The sequence below is a fragment of the Lygodium microphyllum genome, chromosome 24, assembly GCF_053477565.2.
Source record: "Lygodium microphyllum isolate KBCC chromosome 24, Lygodium_microphyllum_v1.1.10, whole genome shotgun sequence".
NCBI classification, from domain to species: Eukaryota; Viridiplantae; Streptophyta; class Polypodiopsida; order Schizaeales; family Lygodiaceae; genus Lygodium; species Lygodium microphyllum.
The window spans coordinates 60,301,213-60,323,180 of record NC_141158.1 but is presented as its reverse complement, the minus strand read 5'-3'; the positions used below and the strand labels follow the sequence as shown (position 1 = coordinate 60,323,180).

General features: G+C 43.2%; 1 protein-coding gene across 6 annotated transcripts in view; it reads right to left on the bottom strand.

Annotated features, from left to right (window-relative positions):
- Positions 1–861: 861 nt before the first annotated feature.
- The window catches only part of LOC148015143 (callose synthase 3-like), a 211,187-nt gene continuing 190,080 nt past the window's right edge, over positions 862–21,968 (bottom strand). For 4 of the 6 annotated variants that reach the window (XM_087666089.1, XM_087666092.1, XM_087666090.1 and 1 more), the window contains 21 exons: positions 14,809–15,009; positions 14,527–14,700; positions 14,267–14,433; positions 14,044–14,167; positions 13,864–13,952; positions 13,442–13,586; positions 13,216–13,367; positions 13,022–13,131; positions 12,801–12,923; positions 12,639–12,707; positions 12,093–12,276; positions 4,833–4,959; positions 4,571–4,690; positions 4,370–4,485; positions 4,202–4,285; positions 3,877–3,989; positions 3,568–3,797; positions 2,673–3,470; positions 2,295–2,345; positions 1,954–2,139; positions 862–1,862 (listed from right to left, as the gene is read on the bottom strand). In XM_087666089.1, coding sequence (XP_087522215.1) covers positions 1,626–1,862; positions 1,954–2,139; positions 2,295–2,345; positions 2,673–3,470; positions 3,568–3,797; positions 3,877–3,989; positions 4,202–4,285; positions 4,370–4,485; positions 4,571–4,690; positions 4,833–4,959; positions 12,093–12,276; positions 12,639–12,707; positions 12,801–12,923; positions 13,022–13,131; positions 13,216–13,367; positions 13,442–13,586; positions 13,864–13,952; positions 14,044–14,167; positions 14,267–14,433; positions 14,527–14,700; positions 14,809–15,009 — 3,600 coding nt within the window. In that variant the 3' untranslated portion in view covers positions 862–1,625. Of the gene's footprint in view, positions 1,863–1,953; positions 2,140–2,294; positions 2,346–2,672; positions 3,471–3,567; positions 3,798–3,876; positions 3,990–4,201; positions 4,286–4,369; positions 4,486–4,570; positions 4,691–4,832; positions 4,960–12,092; positions 12,277–12,638; positions 12,708–12,800; positions 12,924–13,021; positions 13,132–13,215; positions 13,368–13,441; positions 13,587–13,863; positions 13,953–14,043; positions 14,168–14,266; positions 14,434–14,526; positions 14,701–14,808; positions 15,010–21,968 lie in introns of those variants that run through there. The other 2 variants (XM_087666091.1, XM_087666094.1) reach the window with 2 other exon arrangements.

Below are 21,968 nucleotides of genomic sequence, written 5' to 3'. Positions count from 1 at the left end.
ATTATGATGGTGTGTTAAGAATTGATTTGTGACCATGCAATCATCAAGAGCCCCAAGGGCAAAGCTAAAAATGCAAGTTCTTGCTAGAATGAAGTGAGAGGCTTTGAAATTAATCCATTGATGAACCGAACAAATCGAATAAATTGAAGGCTTGTTCAAAAAGGTGGTTCTACAACTAGTGATCCCCTAATCTTGCCAAAGAATCCCATGTAGAAACAATCTAATTCATTAATATGGTAGTTTTAATAGATGAGGGAAGATCCTCGTTGATGAACTTTCTATTTTATGTTTAAAAGGCCTTTTAACAATGGAGGAAACCACCACAATTTTGGGCAAACGAATTATGGTCCTGGAAGAAAGATACAAGTTTGAAAAAACTACTTATGGAAGAAAGATGATGTATTATGTCACCCACAATAGCCACAACCATAAAATGCTATGCTCGTACATTTACTATGTTATTGCCCTAAGAAAGCAAAAAGCAAGTTGGATGTTGTATAGATGACCTTAAGGTTTCAGATACAACTGACTAAATTTTAGAAACATATACATAGCATGTTGAAAAATCCGATGACCATCTACTAATGCAGACGTTAGCACTGCAAACAGATTCTGTAACCCACACAACTCACGCTGGCTAAATTACGCAGATTTGTGAACCTACAAGGCATGCTAATCCTTAGGCAGAAGCGCTTCCATACTAAGATATATTATTAATTCATCTTACTGTGAGTATGAACAACAAAAGAAAATAAGCTAATCACACAATAACCTGAGAGATGTGGCATATTGAAGACTCTTGTCAATCAATGCAGCATGCTCTCGCCTTCGTTCATCGATGATCTAGCTAACTCATAACCCTTTAAATACGTCATTCCATGACATAAATTTTCAATTAGTTGCAATTACACGTTGCACAAAGTTTTAACTTGGCTGATTTCGAGTCAACATATAACATGTGTTAGGGTGGCGATGGAAGCCATGGTGGAAGGAGCCGTCTTGGTGCTTGCTCTTCTTCAACCATGGTGGAAGGAGCTATCTTGGTGCTTCTCTCCTTCAATGTCACCCTCAAATCCATCACCCTTGCAATATTCTGTTGGGGCTTCCTGGTTCTACATGTCACGTCCCCTGTACAAAGAATGTGTATAAACACCTGCTTGCACAACTTGGCTTTTGGAACAAAGCACTGTTCCTGGTATAAAATTACTCGCCTCCAAATTCTGTACAAAACTACACATCTTGGCTTTTTGGAACAAAGCAGTGCTCTTGGTATAAAATTTAAGAGCTCCAAATTCTGTACAGAACTACACAATTGAAGAGGCAAATTTCCATCTCCAACCAATGTGAGGAGGCATCTACAGAATTCGAGCTGTCTCTAGGATGAACCAAACTTACCTTTCTCCGAAAGCCAACTCGCTCTTACAAAATACAACTCAACCAACGTTTTGCTTAGCTTTCCAGCCCAGCCCAAATGCAGCACAACTCGAGAGTGCATCTGAGCCTGCTCCCACACTTCAATATGGAAAACTCTCGTCATTGCACACATGTCCTCTGCAAAAATCTCCATTGTCATACTGATCTACACAGCAGGCATAGACAAATGAGGCTCCAACTTGTGCAATCCACTAATTCATCTTCTTCTCCTTCCTGCCTGCCAATATACGTGAGATTTGTAACCCTCTGCTGAAGGCTTGATTGAAGAGCAGGCGTGTCTGGAAGTCAGAGATAAAGGGAAACCAGGCCAAGGCAGCCACTGGGGCAAACAATAGCAGGCCCATTACGTACTCATAGCATCGTGCCAATGCTTTTATGGATCCCCAGAGCCCAATTTTCTTGCAGACTGGTTTGCAAGTCTGAGCAATCTGCACCATTCATGAAGTCAAGTCCATCAATTTTAGCCCATGCACATATACAATTGAGATACTAAACATGTGAATCAGATTCAATTTTGACCTGAATGATTGTCCACCCAGAAGGTAAGAATGCCAGAAAGCTGACAAATATATCCCCAATGGTCAAGTTTTCCACTACAAACAAGACACTCAGGATGGTTACTGTTGCAACCAGCAGTCCCACTTTCAAAAGTCTAAAGAAGATCTGAAAATCTGCTTTGAACTGTCTTCTGCCAGAAGACACAACCTGGAACCATCATAGTACAAGTGAGATCTCTTAAGGACGGTTTTTCAATGTGCTAGATTGTCTTATTAACCTTTCTGAACTTCCCTCCATTCCTTGACATGCTCGAATTTCTATGTTAAATCCAATCAGACCCTCAAAATGCTTCCCCACTTTACCTTGAGGATGACCAGCACAACCAGCATTACCACCCATGACAATCCATACACCTACATGGCATGCAATCAAATTGTCAATAATGCGTGTGTGTGACAGCATTACAAAAAAAAGAGAAATTTTAACATGGTACAATCCCAAGATGCTTAAAGGCATATCCCACAATCCAAGTTTTGCACCCTTGTGGAACTCAACTTTAAAACTTTTGTAACTCTTCACTGGCCATTGTATCACCGTGTGTGTGTCTGTGTGTGTGTGTGTGTGTGTGTGTGTGTGTGAGAGAGAGAGAGAGAGAGAGAGAGAGAGAGAGAGCATACTGGAAAATAATTTAAAAACTGAACAAGTTTGTGTTACTAGTAGCCCTGAATCCAACCACTTACAAGAATGCTTTTATCATGCTGGGTGATGTTAAGGTGGTAAACAAGCCCATACTGATATAACAAAAATCTTGCTGACAGGATCATCTCAATGAGCTTCCCTCTAAAACCTGAGGTATCCAAATGGCTTCCTTCCTCCTTCCACCAAGACTCCCAGCTCTTGTCTGGTGCTACACCAATGCCACCCCGATTACTGACCCATTTAGTCCAATCATCCCAATCATCAACAATCTTTTGCCACTCAAAACCTGATGGATTAAACAGGAAAGGTGCAAATAGCCATGTGCCCACTAGAAACCATAAGGAGGATGTGATCAGGAGGTATGGAACTGTCTTGTTCACAGTTGCTCCATAGATATTGTATACTATAAGAAGAATTAGAAGCTCTAATCCCTTGACGAAATGGCTGCGAGAGTAGAGCCGATAATTTGCTGCAAACTTTGCATGAAATACCACAAAACCACGCCCAGTGGATCTGTACTTTGCTCCTCCGTGCAGAAGAGTCCGACCATAAAAGTGAACCCTTGTACCCATTGAAAACGTGAAGAACACTGGAGCAAGTTGGAGTTGCATAATAATGAACTCACTGAAAGCCCTGCGGAAACCATGCTCCAAGCCAATTTCCATAACCATGGGAAGTGCCATGAGAAATCCTATTTGCACAAAGGATTGTGAAGCCAAGGCTGCCTGTAAAGGTCTGTTGTTTGAAAGGCCAGTAAAGTGAGTCAAACTTGCCTCAAGCCCACTGAGGGCTAAGTATACACGACCATATAGAACCACATAGACAGTGAGCACCACAATCTGCATCAAAATATGTGCTTAACACACCACCAAAAAATCTCATAAAAGCAACGAATCTATAGTTCAGAGTTAGAGGACAATATCCCTGCACACCTACCATAGTGCTGATATAGAATCCAACAGTGGTGAAGTAGACTGACAGCATTCTGAAAAAGTCAAGTCGATGACCAAGTCGATAAACATCACGGCTCATTGTCTGCTCACCATTTCCATTAGCAATTTTAGCTTCAAAGAGAGAAATCTGATTCAGGCCCACATCACGTCCCTTGCCAACTTGTATATACTCATGGTGGGTCACAATACCTCCACGAAGAGTTGTATTAAAACCTGTGAAGTGTATGAAATGAGGAGCTGTAATTTCTTATCCAGTTTAGCATGTAATCATCTTTGTGTTCTAAAGCATCACCTGCAAAAATGTCTTCACTTAAATTCACTCCTTTTGAAGCCTTGCTAATGCCTCCATTTGCAATATGAAAAAGGCGATCAAATACATCAGGATGACCATAGTGAAAGCGGACCCTATGTAACAACAAAAATGTCAATTTTCCCCTTGAAGTTCAGCATTTTGAAGACCCTTTCCCCTGATACACATGCACCTATTCTTTTTAAATCATTCAACATGTCATATTATATTGGCATAGTTTTTGTCCAATGGCAGGGTAAACAGTGGAAGACATCGTCAAAAATATCATATCAATATTCACAGATATTGTATACTATAAACAGAGTACCGTAGCGGATTTGCCAATACTCGCTGTCCAATAGTCACAAAGCTAGATTCCTGGTTTGACATAAAGCCTGCTAGAGAGGAAACACTGCAATACAATGTTCAGACATGTCATTATATAAGCAATAGAGAGAACATGTTACAACTGTGAATGATGGCCAAGAGGACAAACCTTCCAGTAAATATATGTTCACGCATCCCTAGTATAGAAGGATAATCAAGCCCATTTTTCTGATTAAACTCCTCCAGAAGATTTCGCATTTTAAATGCTTCTTCTAGATAGTTGTCCTGGGAAGAACAAGAGTCTTGGCATAGGCTGTTGATCAATATCAAGGAGCAGTGGAGCAGAAGATAAAGCAGTAACAGCACATACCTGATTCATGTCGATAGCTTGTAAAGCCTCACCTCGAGTAAAGATGATTGCATGATTTTGGTTCTCAGGTTTGCCTTCCCCTAAGAGTGGCTTGCCTGGCAATTTGATTCTGTAGATCTCCTGCTCCATGTTTCAGAATAAATTTTCATTTAGAGTTAAGTTGCGATTGTTGGAGTGGAGAAGCAATTTACCATTCACCATCAGCTGCAAAGTAATTGAAGGTTTACTCAAACTGTAAAATCCCCATCAAGCCTTAAGCTACCTGATCAGAATCACTTTCCGGAATTCCTTTCACTAGTACAGAGAAATATTCCTTGCTTTTTCCAATATCACCCTCATTCTTGCCAGCCTCAACTTCATCAATATATGCTACACGCAAAGCTGGATGACTGCAGTAGCAAGAAATGTGTAATGCACTGATCTTAAACCATTGTAAAATAAAAGAAGTTAAAACACTGGACATTGAGTACCAACAGTGATGGGTACAAGGGAATGCAACAAGTGACACTGAAAACCAAGCACAAACTGTGAGGGCTACAAGAGGAGAATTATACAAACGAAGTACAGGAAAAGTACATTCCTGGCTGAGTCCCCCCATTTCATATAGCCACCAAGAGTGCCATCTAAAAGGATTAATTATTGAAAAACAGGCACTTTTCACACATTGAGGTCAAAATGCCATCAGGTGTTTCACATCTTACTGGACTGCTGGAGATTTATTAAATGATAGGTATCCATACATGCCTTTGCAGAGTTGCCTGCATAAAAAGATCCTGTCATCTATCCATAGGACCATCTGTTCCTTGAAAGAAAGGAGAAGAAGACAGATCTTTCTCTGTGTGTGTGTTTTGGGGGGGGGGATGATGGATGGTGGTGGTTGGGTTTTCCCAATAGATAGGCTACCTCTACATCCCTCGTGGCATCTTGAAGGGGCCCGCACCAGCACCTTGCAAAGGTGATCCCAAACTCAAAACAACTGTAAACAAGTGCACCAGATGTGTATTTGGACACACTTCCCTTAGACTCCAGGTTATAAATTTCCATTAGCACTCTCAATTTTTCCAGAGTTCTTTTGGTCAATAGCTGTACAACCCATCTTTCAAGCTTGATGTAATTCAATATTACAGTTGCAAACACATTTCCCTGCATCCTTATCTATATCCAACCACCATAGACTTGGCCAGCCAGACCATTAGCTGCCATAGACTGAAACACGGAGCCTACTCCAAAATAACATGGATTCATAGAAGGTCGCTGAATTGCTTGTTATACCTGCTGCAGTTGCTGAAAACTATTACCTTGCCCATCCCTTTTGGTGTTTTAGTTTCCGGGTCTCAAATGTGGTTTTCGGGCAACTATGGTCATAAGATGGTGTATCATGTGTGCAACAACCAACAGTGTCTCAAGAAGCTGGAGGGCATTCAATGCCAGATCTGAGGGTAGCTGAACAAGAACCCACTTATGGACAAAGAAATCAAGCTGCCATGCCACAGCAGATAGAGTAAGATTTACTACTGACGATACAAGATCGGCTAGCAAATTTAAAACTGAAAAAGAAATTGGTGCAGTCTAGACTATCTCTGACAACTCCAAGAGTGATCGAGGCAATCAGTGAATGAATAGCATCAAATGCTTCATCTGTTCAGAGAGGAGAGATTAAAGTAGCCTTACCTGCAGCAAGTGTTCCACAATAATGGAGGCCAGAAGAAGAGTGAGGTGAATGCTCATCCTGTCCAAGATACTCAAAGAAATATTGCGCCTGCAAGAGAAATTTGAGGACCAGGAGGAAACTTGAACTAGATCAACTTGACTGAGAAGTCTATCTGACAAAGACGCGGATTTTCTTGCAAACAAAAGAGCCTAAGAAACAAAGGATGAAGCTGCACAAGAAGCAAAAGGATGCACATTAAAGAAGACCTGGAGTCCAATCCCAAGATGTGGATGTCATGGAAGAATCTGATGCATGTCTATGCTCTAGGTAAGAATCAACCTCCTACAGCCTGTTTGAAGATTTCGAGACAAAGGCGGATGTTACCTATATTAACTGAGGCAGTGTTTGTCATCGGATTTCTGAAAAAGCAAAACACCAGTGACCAGTCCCTCTTTTTGTTCTGTTTGTTTGTTCTTTTTCATTGTTTTACATTTTTTGGGGCCCTGGCAAGAATAAGGAATAAGCCTCGGAAAATACTTGTCATTGTAGACCATCATCGAGGGATTGTCCACATGGAAAACTGAAAAAAGGCAGTATATCAAAGAGGAAAAGACAAGGAGAAGTGGGGCTACTTGGTTGTAACGTACGATTCCAAGATGTGTCAATATCCAATTGGGGAGGGGCAGCTGAAATAAACGCTCAAGCTTATATCAAAATACATAGTTTGGATTAAATCTGACTGAAATTGGATTAACCTTATGTGCCACAAGTGTACGACAAGCATTGTGTGTAATGCTGAATGAAGAATGAAAGCTGATATGCTGACCACGCTACAAAAGGGCCTCAAACCTCCGTGTCTTGACTCTTCTTCCTAGATCATGCAAAGCCCTCAAAACATCTCCCTTACCACATTCCACATTTAGTATGTTTGCCCAATAATCCATACTAAGCAGATACTAACAGCCTCTGTGGAGAGCACAAAGAACTGCTCCTACCAATGCGACGCTGCCCTCGCCTCCGTGCCCCGTCGAACTGCCCCCGTCCCTCTCGCCTGCCTCCTTGCCATCGTGCTGCTGCCCCCCCCCCCCCCCCCCAACAATTCGGTCAGTCACAGGTCTACCCATGAGCTTACACCTTGCATCATGGAATGTGAACAATGTCCAATACAGTGGGGCACGTGGTTCTAGAAAGTTGATTGTTCAACAAGAGCTGCAACCTGCCCTTGCTTGACGGATCAACATCCTACTTCTACAAGAGCACAAGCTCACGCCCACCCAAGCCCAACGGGTAGGAAAGCTACTCCTGGGCAGCTCCCACACTTACCGGGAGCACGCCATAGGTGCCCACGGCAGGAGTGGAGGCATATGCACCTCTATCAGCCGGAGTCTCACCGCTTGTGTATGAGACCACGGGAAAATGGTGGCAGGGAGGGTTCTATGGATCAGACTGGACATTGGAAACTCATGCCTGGGAATCATCAATGTCTATGCCCCTATAGAGGTTAGGGCACACAGCAAGTTCTGGGTGGAGATCACGGATGGACTCCTAGAGGTGGACTCCTAGATCATTGGAGGAGACTTCAACAACCTAGAGACGTTGGAGGACCAACAGGACAGAGGCAAAAACTACCAGGCATGGCCGAGGAGGAGCAGGAGGCATGGGAGGTATTTTTATTGGCAGTAGGTGCACGCGGTGCCTGGAGAGACCCTGCCTTCCACAGAAGGGAGAGGTCGTTGGACTTTTCTCGGGGATACATGTGACCAGGTGGAATCTTGCTGGATCCGTTGGACAGGTTTTATGTGGGAGAGTGGGGAGGCTCTCGTGGAGGCCGGATTGGGCAGTTGGTGGGCACCACGTTGTCCGACCATTGCCTAGTTCTCCTGACACTAGATCCCCCAACATCTGTCCTAGACACACGATCCTGTCGGATCCCTGACTCGATCTATAGGAGGGAGAAGGCGACGAGACAGATAGAGTAGCTTTGGACTAGGGAGTGGGACAAGAGGGACCGATCGCAGAGGAGGTTGCAAAGGTCCTAGCCGAATCGAGCAGAATCTGCCAAGAGGCAGCCATACAGGCCACGTAGCATAGCTGGGAGAAGGAGAGAGCACTCCGACGGGACCTTGAAGCAACGCAAAGATTACTACAAGAGGCACCCGAGGATCCCACCCTCCACGCACAGGAGGTGTGAGCGCGAGCAACCGTTGCTGGCCTAGAGGACAAGTGCTCAGAGTTCTCTTTCTGCTCCTCAGCAGCTTTTTGGGTGTGGAAGGGTGATACGATGTGCAAGGAGTTTTTCTAGGTGCACCAGCCTCGGACCTTAGGAGAGCAGATACGCAGCCTTCGAGATCAATATGGGAGGACTCGTTCTAGCCCAGACAAGGTGATGGAGATTGCCACAGACTACTACAGTCGCCTCTTCCAGCAGGAGACAACCTCAGCTAAAAGACAGTGCCCGTCCCTCGTCATAGAGAAGATGGGACGCTCCCTCCTAGCCCCCTTCACAGAGAAGGAACTAGAGGAGTCTTTCCATACACAGCACGGGCAAAAAATGCCCAGGAGATGATGGCCTCTCTAAGACCTTCTTTACTACCTATTAGAAAGTGGTGAAGGATCCCCTACTGTTGGCCTTCCAAGAGATTTTTACTTCAGGACAGATGCCAGGGGGACTTTTTGGCAGGCCCTATCAGTCTTCTCCCCAAAGGGAGAGATTGATTGGAGCTTTCCCAATGGAGACCGATCACCTTATTGTCAATGGCCTATAAGGCGCTGGCAAAGATGATTGGTAGGTGACTACGCCTCGTGCTGCCAGACATCATCCATGACACACAGACAAGCTTTGTCCAGGATAGGAGAATCCTGGACAATGTATTTACCTTCTTTGAGGCGACAGGCTGGGCTCAGCACAATGGGTAGAGACTAGCCGTATTTCTCTTGGATTTCGAGAAAGCTTATGACAAGGTGGACTGAGATTTCCTAGAGGGCACCATGGTGAGGTTGGGTTTCCCCCAGGCTTGGATTCGCGAGGTCTCTGCACTTTACAAATCGGCCACCAGCAGGGTTCTCATAGGTGGTAGGCATAGGGAGGAGTTTTGGCTGGAGAGATCCGTCCGACAGGGTAACCCCCTGGCCCCGTACCTGTCTCTACTCTTTGCAGAGGCGATGTCTCACTTCCTCAGGTCCCGTGTGAGCAGATTACGCGGCCTACCGAGTTCCAGTGAGAGAGGAGACTGAGTTGCTAGACTCAAAGTATGCAAATGATACAACACTCTACATAGAGGACGATGATTTAATGTTGGAGAGAGTGAGGCTGGCTCTTGAGGTGTTATGTTCAGCAACGGGAGAAAAAATCAACTGGCGAAAGTCGATTGGACTCTAGCACAGAGTGAGGTGTCTACCTTGGATTTAGATGGGTAAGCACAGGGCAAACCGTCCGGTACCTAGGATTCCAAGTGGGACTCCATATCACTCCCGCCCAACAGTTTCTTCCAGTCCTCGATTCTATTTGGAGAAAGCTGACCTACTGGAGCACGGCTCCCCTCTCACTAGCCAGCCGAGCCCTAGTGGTATCACTCCCGCCCAGCAATTTCTTCTAGTTCTTGATTCTCTTCAGAGGAAGCTGACCTACTGGAGCACGGCTCCCCTCTCACTAGCCGACCAAGCCCTAGTAGTTAACCAGGTTCTGCTAGTGACAGCCTGGTACATCGCCTCCTGTTGGTGCTTCTCCTCGTCTTGCGTATTGCAGCTTCGCCAACTAGTGCGGAACTTCTTTTGGTCCGGTTCTGATGGCTCTAGGGATTCCCAGGCCAAGGTGGCGTGGGCGACCATCATACGGAATCGGTCAGAGGGAGAACTCGAGATCATAGACCCAGAGTTTCAAAGTATGGCCCTCTTGGGCAAGCTAGTTATCCGCGGCCTCACACCGGGAGGACAACCCTGGAAGATCCTACTGCAGGAGGGTCTTCAAGATTGTAGACCAAGGCTTGGTGGTGAATGGAGACCATCCTTAAGATGGATCTTTACGTCAGCCCAGATCACCCCCCCCCCCCCCCCCACCAGGTCACCTTTCCTACGCAGCTTACTCCGCGTGTGGCAGGGCCTCCGTAAAGCCCTAATCCAGAGGCCCCCAGGCTACTAGGAGGAGATAGACCGTCAACCGGTGATTTGGAATCCCTGGGTCAATGATCGGGAAGGGGCACAGATTGCCAAGTGTCCCCACATCATGTGGGCTGGTTGGGAGGCCGGCCCGGCTCGTACCATCAGGACATGGCGAGAGGTGTACAAAATGCCGAACGAGGAGGTGTTGCAACGAGTATCAGGCTGTCAAAGAGGAGCGGAGTTGAGGCGAAGGGAGATAGATATAGCAATACCTCTAGAGTGGCTTGCTCCCCTGATACGAGTGTTGATAGAGCCTGGGGAGCTATGGGCCGCTAGGTTCTCACTAACAAGCATTTCCCTACAGGTAGCAAGTAGAGTGGGCGGCGCCCCGTAGGGGACTTTTTTCACCGTTCAGGATGAGGGGCGTCTGACCCTTGACAAAGGGCAGCAAGATGAGGGGATAGTTGCCCTTTGGTGGAGGAGGATTCGGATAGTGGGCCTTCAGGGGAAGACATGGTGACAAGACCCCTATGTTTTCTGGAAGGAGCTTAGGGAGTGGCGCCTTTGGATTTGGGAGGATAGACCACTTGATGAGGTGGAGTGGGATCCAGGAGAGTGGCTATGGCTGGCCACTACAATTGCCAAGAAGCCACTAAGATTCCTGGAGTACACTGCCAGGATTGGCAGACACGTACTGATGCAAGACATGGATTGGGCGCCGTCACGTAGCAGCCACTGGGCGGAGCACAACATCAAGGAGACGTTCCGACGGACTTTCTGGCGCTGCCTATGGGATAGCTGGAGGCCGAGGAGAGTATCGTATTTCTTATAGCTAGTGGCACATGGAGGCTTGGCGGTGGGAACTTGGCTTGCCCAGATGCAGAAGGAGGGAGGTTGCATGCGTTGCACACAGCAGCCTCTAGAAACCCCAAAGCACTGCCTTTGGTCATGTGAGAAGGAGTAGCTTGTGTGGAGAGGAGCATGTCGTATCCTTCGCCGTATAGCACCCAGCCTTGGATGTATCTCATGGGGAGCTTTTTGCTAGCAAGCAGTTAGCTAGGGCCGTCACCTTTTGTATGAGGTCGGGATGTAAGACACGATATTCATCATCACGGCAGGGTCATGAGTAGTAGTCGGCTTGGAGGCTCTACCCATCCGCCAAGTATTGGAGCCCACAGCAAACCGCTCTGAGGTATGGGAGATCATAGGGAATCTTGCTGGATGGCATATTTGGAAGACGCGGTATCAGGAGACTTTCGGCGGAGAGAGACTTTCAGCACAGGCGACCTTAGCAAAGCTCTGGACCTCCATCATCCACTCCCTCCTCCGCCATTGGGATCGAGTGCAAGGCAAGTCCAAGGCTTATCAGGAACTCCGTAGTCATTTCATGCATACATGGGGTGGCCACGACCTGTTTTTCATGATGCAAGCAGGCAGCCCTAGATGGCGATACTCCCCCCCCCCCCCATGGCTTCTTGCCCCCATCCCCCCCCAGATCGCCTTGAGAGGCTTGTATTCATGATGTATTTGTGACTTTGCATCAGGTCCAGCTAGTTTATTAAGCAAGAGCACTCCGTTGTAATCAGTTTTTTTGAGTAATATAATCAGCCACATTTTATCGGAAAAAAAACAGCCTCTGTGGCAGCTAATTTCTCAGCACAAAATCTAGAGTTTCAATGTTCAATTTCCATAATTGCATTTCATTATCTGCTTCCTAAGCTTAAATTTTAAAATTGAGCTTTGCAAGTTTACAATTGAGCTTTGCACACTCACTCTTTCATTAGCTGTAATATATAACCTGCCCTTGCATCTTTCATACGCTTATGTACACCATAACGTTGGCAAGTGGCCACATAAGTAAACTTTATATCAGCTATGGCTTGAATTTCTGACCAAAGTTTATGCTGGCTGACATCATCCACACCAGTTGCTAATTTCTGATAACCTGCAAGAATTCCTGCACAGCACAAGATTGACTTATTATTCCACATAAAGCCATTGCAGCCTCCACTCTTCATGGGCAAGTTACTTTAATTCATCGGTCATAGAACATAAGTTCTTTGACCCATGTACAGTAAACCTGAGGAGATCCAGAAGCAACTTTTTTACAATAAGAAAAGGATGAATACAAGAGGGTGCAAACACATGAGTTGAAAAGGGTAAAACTGAAAATGTATTTTGGCACCGCACTGGCACGTCATGCTTCAATATATGGGGATGATCATACCAGGCACATAATACACATACAAGCCATCATGGATGGAGATGGTCCCAGTCGTAAAAAGAGCTAATATTTTTAAAAACGAACAGAACAATTACCCTCTCGTGGAGCCATATCGAAAAAAGCCTGTAACTCAAGTGCCTTTCGGTAGTACATCATACCCCTCACTAGCAAAACCATAAAACTGTCAGATAAATCTCCCAATGTAGAGACCTGAAAAACTTATCTGATTACCATGAAACTTCCAATTTTTTAGATACCTGTTCTTGTAAGCGTCTGTGCACGGTATGAAGCCCATTTTCGCACACTGTCAGAGAAGTTTGTATTGTCCCAAAATTTTTCTGAAGGACAACCTGTTCTCTGCTGAAAATTTTTCCATTCATCTGCTCACAATCACAAAAACTCTAGAATTGCATCATCTGAACACTAACAAAAGGATCATTCAAAAATTTACTGGTTAGAGTTTCAAAGATAGCCTGACCTGGATAAATTTTCTGAAGGTAAAAAAGAATGGAAACACCATCTTCATTCTCTTCTTCCAAACCCTTTTGAGCATACAATATTTCTTCATCAAAGTATGGAGTCAAGACACTACAAAGGACAATCACAGAAAGATATGAGGAACATGAATAAGACCTGAGATGAATAAGAGTTGATATGACACCACAAACAAACCTGAAGGACAGCATGTTGCGGACTTCCGGAGCAGGAGGCATGTCCATGAAAACAGAATTTGTGAAAAAAGTGATTCGACGCCTTGCTTGCAGATTTGAAGGAATATCCATTGCAGACTCCTCAATAGTAAGCAGCAAATGAAGCCGCTTGATCTGAAACATCCCATTTAGTGACATTGCAGTACTTAATAATGCAAGCAAAGCATATATACTAGCATACATCTCACCTGCTGCATTAAGTTCTTGTCCTCTGAACTAGGAGGATATAAAATTGAAGTTTTCTGAAAGAGCTGTGGGGTCAGATCTTCAATTTTTCCCAAAACACCTTCATCTGGTTTTAAAGCTGATCCATGCCTTGAATCCAGTGACATCCTGACAGAAATTTTTAATAGTTATAAAACCTTCTACATAATCCATCAACATGAACATAAAGATACAGAATGAATAGACTAATGCATGTTTGCGCGCATGCATAAAACCAAAGCTAGTAACTGCAAATGCTCCTTATGTCTGCACACAGTCTCAAAAAACACACTGCACATCAGTCTGCAAACACACATGAAATATGCAGGCATAAATGTAATCAGGTATGTACCCTACACACAAGACAATTGACCTTTTCAAATTGTTAATCTCCATATTTACTCACTCTTCATGTCTTATGTCTTTCTGGTACACTTCATATATATCTTGCAGAAGATAGGTCACCTGCTCTCTTTTCATGTCATCTGGCTCTTCCTGGCAGAGTATTATAGCTATTCAGTAACTCTCAGACATGACAAAACCAACAAAAATCACCAATGGATAGGGAAGGAGAAAGGAAGCTTGCCAAGATTTTAACAAGCTCCACAATTTTCTTGTATAGCATAGGCAACTCTTTCATTTTATGTGCTTTGATGAATGTCCCTTGGTCAATCTTCTCATCTATATCCTTGAAAATCATGTCCAAAAGACTGAAATATACAGAAAGATATATCACTTGACTTGAAGTATTAGGAACCATGCACAAAAGGCATAAACCAAGATCTCCTATTATATTTCCAACAGCTTACCTTCTTTCCTGTGAAGCCTTTGTCAATTTGAACAATATGCTCTTGAACAAATCATAGCATTCGCTCAGTGCATATAATAGGTGGTAGTCCTTCTCAACTCTTTTCCGAAATTCTGCATCACTGTTCTCATTGGTCAAGTCTTTGACCGTGTCCAGTGCCAATGCTACCTGCAATCATAGACAGATATACTTCAGTTGCAAAAGGCCTTGCTGCATTATCTTAAGATTCACAGAACCATTTTGGGAAAGACGTTTATAAACCTTGTTGGCTAATAAGAATGGTGGCCACTGAATATACTTGTATGGTGAGGAAAAAGGCATGAGAAGGAGTTCTTTCTCCTTAATATTGATATAATCTTCTTCATATAAAGTTTCTATGACTGTGTTCCATATCTGAGAGAACTTTGCCAGCTCAACATCTTTTGCCATCTCATCCTGAAATTTCCCAGCCACATCCAAAAGGGGGGGGGGGGGGGGGGGGGTGCGTTTGTTAACTAATATGTCACCAACAACCACCTCCCTCTACACTTTTAGACTACACACCTCAGGTTCAACCAACTTCTCATGGACAGATGCATCTTCGGTACGAAGTCTACTCCACCGATCAAGTGGGTTGGAACCTTTTGAGAACATTGAGACTTTATGCTTTCCCTTCTCCTTAGAACTACTGGATGGAATTAGAATATCAATGATTGCCTTAGGCAAGGCATCAAAACGTGTCCTAAGGATTGCTAGAGTGCGAATCTACAACAAAAGAATCGAACTTTAGTAAGTTTAAACAGCTAACAGAAATAGCAAACCCAAGACTTAAACAAAAGACAACATAGAAAGCCAACAGTGTGTTTCAACATAAGAATCTAACACATCATAGTTATTAACTTTGGCAGTCTAAAATCCTACGCCTTATTACCGAGCTTTCCATAATTCTTCCAAATATTATCAGTTGCTGTACTTATACACCAGTGCTACACAACTTTACCTCCTCCCTCATACAAGCAAACTGCCACTTGCTAGAGAATATTGAAAATTCATTGCTACTAGAGTTGTATAAAATTGGCTGCTCTTTTGTCACCCCAAAAAAATAGTTTACAGCTTCCATAAATTTGGGCTAAAGCTGGAGAGGCGAAAATTTGCCATACATAGCATACCAACTGAAACTAATACCCCTTTGCAAGAATAGCAAGGAAGTATTACCATGTACAAACTAAAACCCCCTTGCAAGAATACCAAGGAAATATCACCATGTAGACTTGCCCTTTGGAATGAAGGGTCCAACAGCATATGTGTTTGAAGCTATAGATTTATAGTGTCAAATAAAACACAAGATAACTGCAATTTAACAAGGAAGACCAGTGAATGCCTATAAATTAACAACTTTTATTGAACACGATCTGTTCTATAATTTGCACCTCTTGCCTAAACATTTCAGTTCAGACAAGCATGCACACCTGAAAGGAAAAGGCATGCATGACTCAACAGTCAGCACAAATAACTACTACCCCACATTGTGCCTCCAAGACTAGGTCTCTCTTAGAGGGAAATCCGTTTGGAGACACAGACTTGGGTGGATATTGCAAAAGCTTCTATTGAGGCAGTTGAGATTTCTCATGGCAATACACGTATTCAAGCCCTCTTCTCTTGGTGGCATATTACTTAAGACTTGGGTGGACATTGCAAAAGCTTTTATTGAGGAAACTCCCTGACTTGAGCAAGGAATTTAAAGTTGTCACGGATGCTAGGTCACTTGCACTAGACTGTGTACTAATGCAAGAAGCCTCCTAGTTATGTACATGCTCCTGATGAACCTCAAATTCAGAATCTTGTTGAATATTCAGATCAGCCATAGGCTGAATTTCTGCACTACTTAATGGAGCAGCTGGCTGAACATTTTGTTCATTTGATGAAACTCCAACTATACCACCAGAAGAAATAGGTAGTAGCCCTTCAAACACATCATTTGCAGCCTGATATGTGTCAAAATCAGCAAGAGATAATTCTGATTTTTCATTAGAAATCACATCCCTACTGACAAAAACTCTCTTGGAAATAGGATTATATAGTCTGTATCTTTCGCTCTCATTGATGTACCCCACAAATATGCACCAAGAACCGAGTGCTAGCATCCTCTCTGTAGAGCTGAATGCTCTATCTACCCAAGAAGAAGTATAATTACAAGTGTAAAAATAGTAGTCACGACCAACAACAAAGGTCGCAAACTCTGTAGCAATATAGGTGTATCAGAAACAAACATCCCTGACTCCTCCTTCTCCTTGGCGATGCCTTTCTTACATTCTGTGATGTAGTGACCTCGCTTTTTACAATAATAGCACTTGCCTTTCTTGGCTTGCATCCCCCTACTTCTCGTTGCTTTGTGAAGCACCTGAACTTCCTGAATTTTGCAGAGCATTCCTAGACCAACTGCTCTTGCCCTTCTGTCTCGCCAAAAAAGCCTATTCAAAGGATACAACATCTAAGAGCAAACTAACCAACTAAAGAAAGGTAAGTGGCTACGGAGAAATTCTCATGGTGAGATTTAAGGCTGTGTGAAAGGCCAAATAAGAGGGTGGCAAGGAATTCTAAGTAGTAGAGATCATCTATGCATCAGAATAATAGCCACATACATTCATCAATTGCTCACATAAGTCCTGAATTTTGTTAAGATGATCCTGTATATGGCATCAACTTCATCCACCTTCACATTCTCAACCTCCTTTTTCAAGAAAGAAATGCGTGTCTCATTTTTTCCAACAAACATTTGCTCAAGCCTGAGCCGTGCTACACGAGAAGAAGTAGCAAACCGTATATGCAAGATTATGGACCATTGAACTGCCAATGCAATCAGTGACAAATCTTGGGCATCCCAAGTATCCCAAGCCTTCTATGCAACTATTCTTTAGCGAAGTATTTGAGCTAGAGCTGGCATTTGACCACATCCTCCTTAGGAAGGAGTTGCAGGAGCCACAACTCCAAGACGGACTTCTCACCACTGACATATTCCCAAAGATTTTTAGCAATGAGCACATTCTTCATCATGAAGCACCATAGAGAATAGTTATTGCCGTCAAATCTATCCTCTATGGATACATATGTGAATACATCACTTTGTCCTTGGTTGGCCATTATAAATGTCACTACTTCAAAAAACACGAGAGCAAGAGCTAAAGCTAGAACAACTTGGAGATCTGCAAATTTCTAGAAATTACAACATATACCAACAAGCACTAATTAGGAAAACGGTGTCACACTTGACCACAACTTTCCAATGTGCTGAAATTTCCACAAACTTCAACAAATAGCACAAACAACGCTCAACAACACAAACAATGTAAAAGCCCCAAAATTTGGTCATCCAGAATGTACAATTTTAGTCAATTTTAGACAGAATATTCAATACATGTGCCAATGTTTGCTAAGCATCCAAAGCCCCAAATTTTTTTACCTAGATTCCAAGAAATTTCTACAATGTGTGCCCAAACGCACTTGTTGGAGATAAAATGCACCTCTCTGGCAAAAGCCCCTTGTTGTAGCTCAATTTTTGCAAATAAAAAGATAATAAAGTATACTTGTCACTTGAGATGATAGCTGGCACAAAGTTCGAGCTCGCGGAGGTGAGGGGAGTTGGTGGCGCACATACACAGCTCACGAGCAAGGCTACAAGAGGTGGAAGAAGCGCTGACAAGGCTCATGGGCAGGCGGAGCAAGGGGCAACACAACCCAACTAGCATAGACAGCACTACAGGACCACGGAGATGTAGTACACATAGCAGCTAAGAAACATGTTTCTTTGACTTTGAAACTTACGAAATGTTTCTTAAAGTATGAAACGTTTCTAAGAGTAAAAAACGTGAGTGTTTTTTTTTTGGGTAAGATGGAACCCAAAACGTGATTTTTTTGACAAAAACTATTGAGTAATGTTAAACATGATGACGATGATGTGTAATGACTCATGAGGACTCAAGATTTTGGACGAGAGACTGGTTTTTTTGTGATTTTGTTTAGTTATTGGACTTTGTCAATCTAGTATTTATTCTTGTCTTACTACTTGAGAGTTGAATATTATACAATTTTAGTCTCATTTATGAGCTATTTATGATATATTATGATTCATTCTCGATTTTGATATTTTGTTAATTTCTTTTGAAATGAAAATCATGATGTTGCAACTTGACTCAGTCCATATTGTAGACATGTTAATTTTGACATAAGTGATAAATTAGTAATGGATCATGGATATGTAACATATTATTCTCAATTGACTCTATTATAACTCAAGCTCAATTTCCATTCTTTATTTAAGAGAGGTCCATAGAGATTTAGAACCTCTTTACCTAGTCAAAACTATTAAAAATTCCTATATAAAAAACCTGCATTTCTTATTTTACCCCCTCTTGAAAGAAACTTACGAAACATGTTTCTAACATTTCATTTCTAAACGTTACTAACGTCTTTGGCTATTATGGCAGTGCACATGGTAAACTTGCTAGCAAAGCTAGTGCAAGTGGCGACTCATGACAATGATACTAGAGTTGGCAACTATGGCTGCAGCTGGTGCAAGGGGCAACTGCGACTAGACCAAGGCAAGCCTACAAGGTGGTGACTACAATCGAGGTCTGAACGAGGTGGCGACAGCTGCAGTCAGCAACGATTGTGTTGCAACTGGACGCACAAGAGGTAGGGGCTGACGAGCCTAGGTTGGAAAACCTACATAGGCTGAGTTGGTGGACCATGTTGAACCTGAGCTCTAATACCAAATGTAAGAGTGGAGATGGCAGAGAGTGAGAGTGAAGACACATGCACAACACATGATTCTATTCACAAGTGTGTAAGTGAAAGTACAAAGTACAATCGTTAGACCTTGGGGTTGTTAAGGTGTGTTCACACCCAAAAGGTGTAAAGTATGGTAAGTGACCAAACTGTATAACACAAACACACAAAATAGAAAATAATGTGACTGGAGAAAAACACCCCTCGTACGGAGAGTAAAAGTGCCCCAGTGTCCTACTACAGATCACCAACACTCCTCTATGAGCGTAGGCATGAGTGAAACCTAACAACATAGATGTTGCAAAGACTGATGACAATGAGTTGGAACAGCAAAAGGTAGGTTTGCAAATGAAGTAACAACCAGTTGATGCAGCCCTCAGCCCAAACCCAATATGGCAATGGTCATGGAGATCACAACACATCGGGAGCTCATCTAGGGTAAAAATGCAGCAGTAAATGATGTTCTAGAAGTTGCAGCACACCTAGATAATCACAAAAACAGCAGCAATTGATATAAGCAAACAAGAGGAGAGGTCACGTACGGCCAGCATCAGCAGATGGAGGGTTGATGATGATGACAGCAACTCTGGGCACAAGGGTTTAACAGGGATAAATTGGACACACCGTGGTGTTCATATTGAGTCCCTTATATAGATCATGTCAGAGCCAAAAGATTGCTGCCTAGAGTGCCATACAATTGTGTAGAGTTCTGTATAAAATGGCTAAAATGCATTTTGGGGCTATTTTAACGAGCCAAAAGAAGCCCAAAAAAATAATAATCTAAAGGGAAGTTTTGGCTGCTCAACACAAGAAACTAAAGGCAACTCAGGCAAGAGTCAGGAGATCATCTTGATCATCATTGCCCTACCTACTTTGAGGCACACATACAAAGGTTATCTCTAAGATTTCTAATGCATAAACATATCTTGAAACTTGAATACATCAAGACATCCAATCAAGCAGTGTTCTAGGAGAAGCATCCATTCCAATGGATATCCTAGTGGCCTGTCCAAGGGAAAACAATCCCTCCCTGGCAACCCAAATCATGCAAGTCTCTTTCTATACGTCTAAGAACTAATGTAGAGGCTCGAAGCCAAACCAAACACTCCCTAAATGGCCATTGCTCTATTCCCATTGGATTATTCAACCTCAGAACATAAGAGAGTCATCCGCAAGAAATTTTGAAGAGCTTGGCCCCACTAAGAAGAGAGAGACCAACAAGATCTCCATGATCCACCATCCCATCCACTAGAGAGAGCATTGGATCAGTCGCCAAGGCAAACAACAAAGGGCTAAGGGGGCAGCCTTTACGACGGGATCTACTAAGAGCAATCTCTTTTGTCATGCCCCCATTAAGCACTATACATTCAACCGCATCCTAGCTGATCATATCAATCACAAATGTTGTTCTAGACTGCAAAACCATTGCTAACATTAACTAGCAAAAAAGGACCAGCTTACATGATCAAAGGCTTTTTCAAAATCCATTTAGATCACAATCAGTTCTTGACCAAAGTCTTTGGCATAGTCAATCCCCAAACAAATACTTAAGATATTGTGCACAATGTTCCTTCATAAAAATTGCAAGTGTCACAATTCAGCCCAAACAATAGAAGCATGATGAACCCCACAAAGGATAGCAAGACCACATTATCTTAACAAACAAACCATGCATGCATGCCTTCAAAAATCATGCGTCTCCCAAATGAATCAATGAGCTAGAGCTGCATATTCTAAGAGCTGATTGCGCATCAAAAATGATTGATTGAAATGTAGAAGCAAGTGGCCTAGCAAGTCCTTAACAGCATTCAATGGATCACATACAACATTCAATCTCTATAGTAGCCAGGGTAGTCACATATGATCCATCGGATAGTACCAAATGTACACATAGAATATCAAGTAAAATACCATGTTTTGTACAGTCACTACCAAATACATTAAAAAATAAGGGTTAATCTAGTAAATATTACTTGCTGCAACATAAGAGTTATCACCCAAGAAATAGAGTGCCATAAGGCATTATGTATTCAGTACTAACTTTGACCTTGTTTCAACATTGAACACGACAAGAATCAAGACCAAATGTAAATACTTTAACCCAATGAGTACTAATGAAGATAGGGTAGTAACTTATATGAGAACAATAGCAGAAATCTCAAGGGGAAGGTGGTAAGAGAGAGGCAGGGAAAGAGAAGGTGGTAAGAGAGAGCTAGGTCAAAAGGAGGTGGTAAAGAGAGGAATAGGAGCAGTTAGAGGAAGAAGAGGTCGTAGGAAAAAGGTAGAAGAGGAAGAGAATGAGGAATAGGTGGTGGTAACAGAGGTAGAGGAGGAGGAGTTGGTAAGGAAGGTAGAAGTAGGGGTAGAGGTAGAGGAAGAGGAAGAATTTCAATCTGGCTTTTCTTTTAAATTGGTAATGTCCTTTTCTGTGGATCCAATCTGGACCACATGGATACCAAATGGATTGGACAAATCCGATCAGACTGGACCAATTGGATGGCTCCATTCCATCCGCAAATGCAATGCGACTATGGAATGAACGATATGAAAAGTATAAAGTGGGCATCATTATCACCATACACACATTAATTCATTCAGTCAGTCAGTCTCCTCCTTACTGACTGCTGATTTCAACAGTTGGTGGATGGTACCGCCCCCCCAGGCCTCTTTTTCAGCTGGAACTGCAATCTTGATTCGGCTGGCTGCTGCCCGGCCTGCCACCCTGTTTGAGAAGGTACCCAACCTACATTTTCAGTCTACAGACTGAGATGGCCTGATCGCTACCTGCTACTTTACGTTTTGTGCAGCCACAGATGACACCAGCTGTCCCTCATCACCAACATCATGACCAACTCAGCCTTTTGCTGCTGGATGGTATCCTACAGCCTAACAATACATCTACAGCTGCTGGAACCTTCATAGCTGATCAGCCTCTTTGC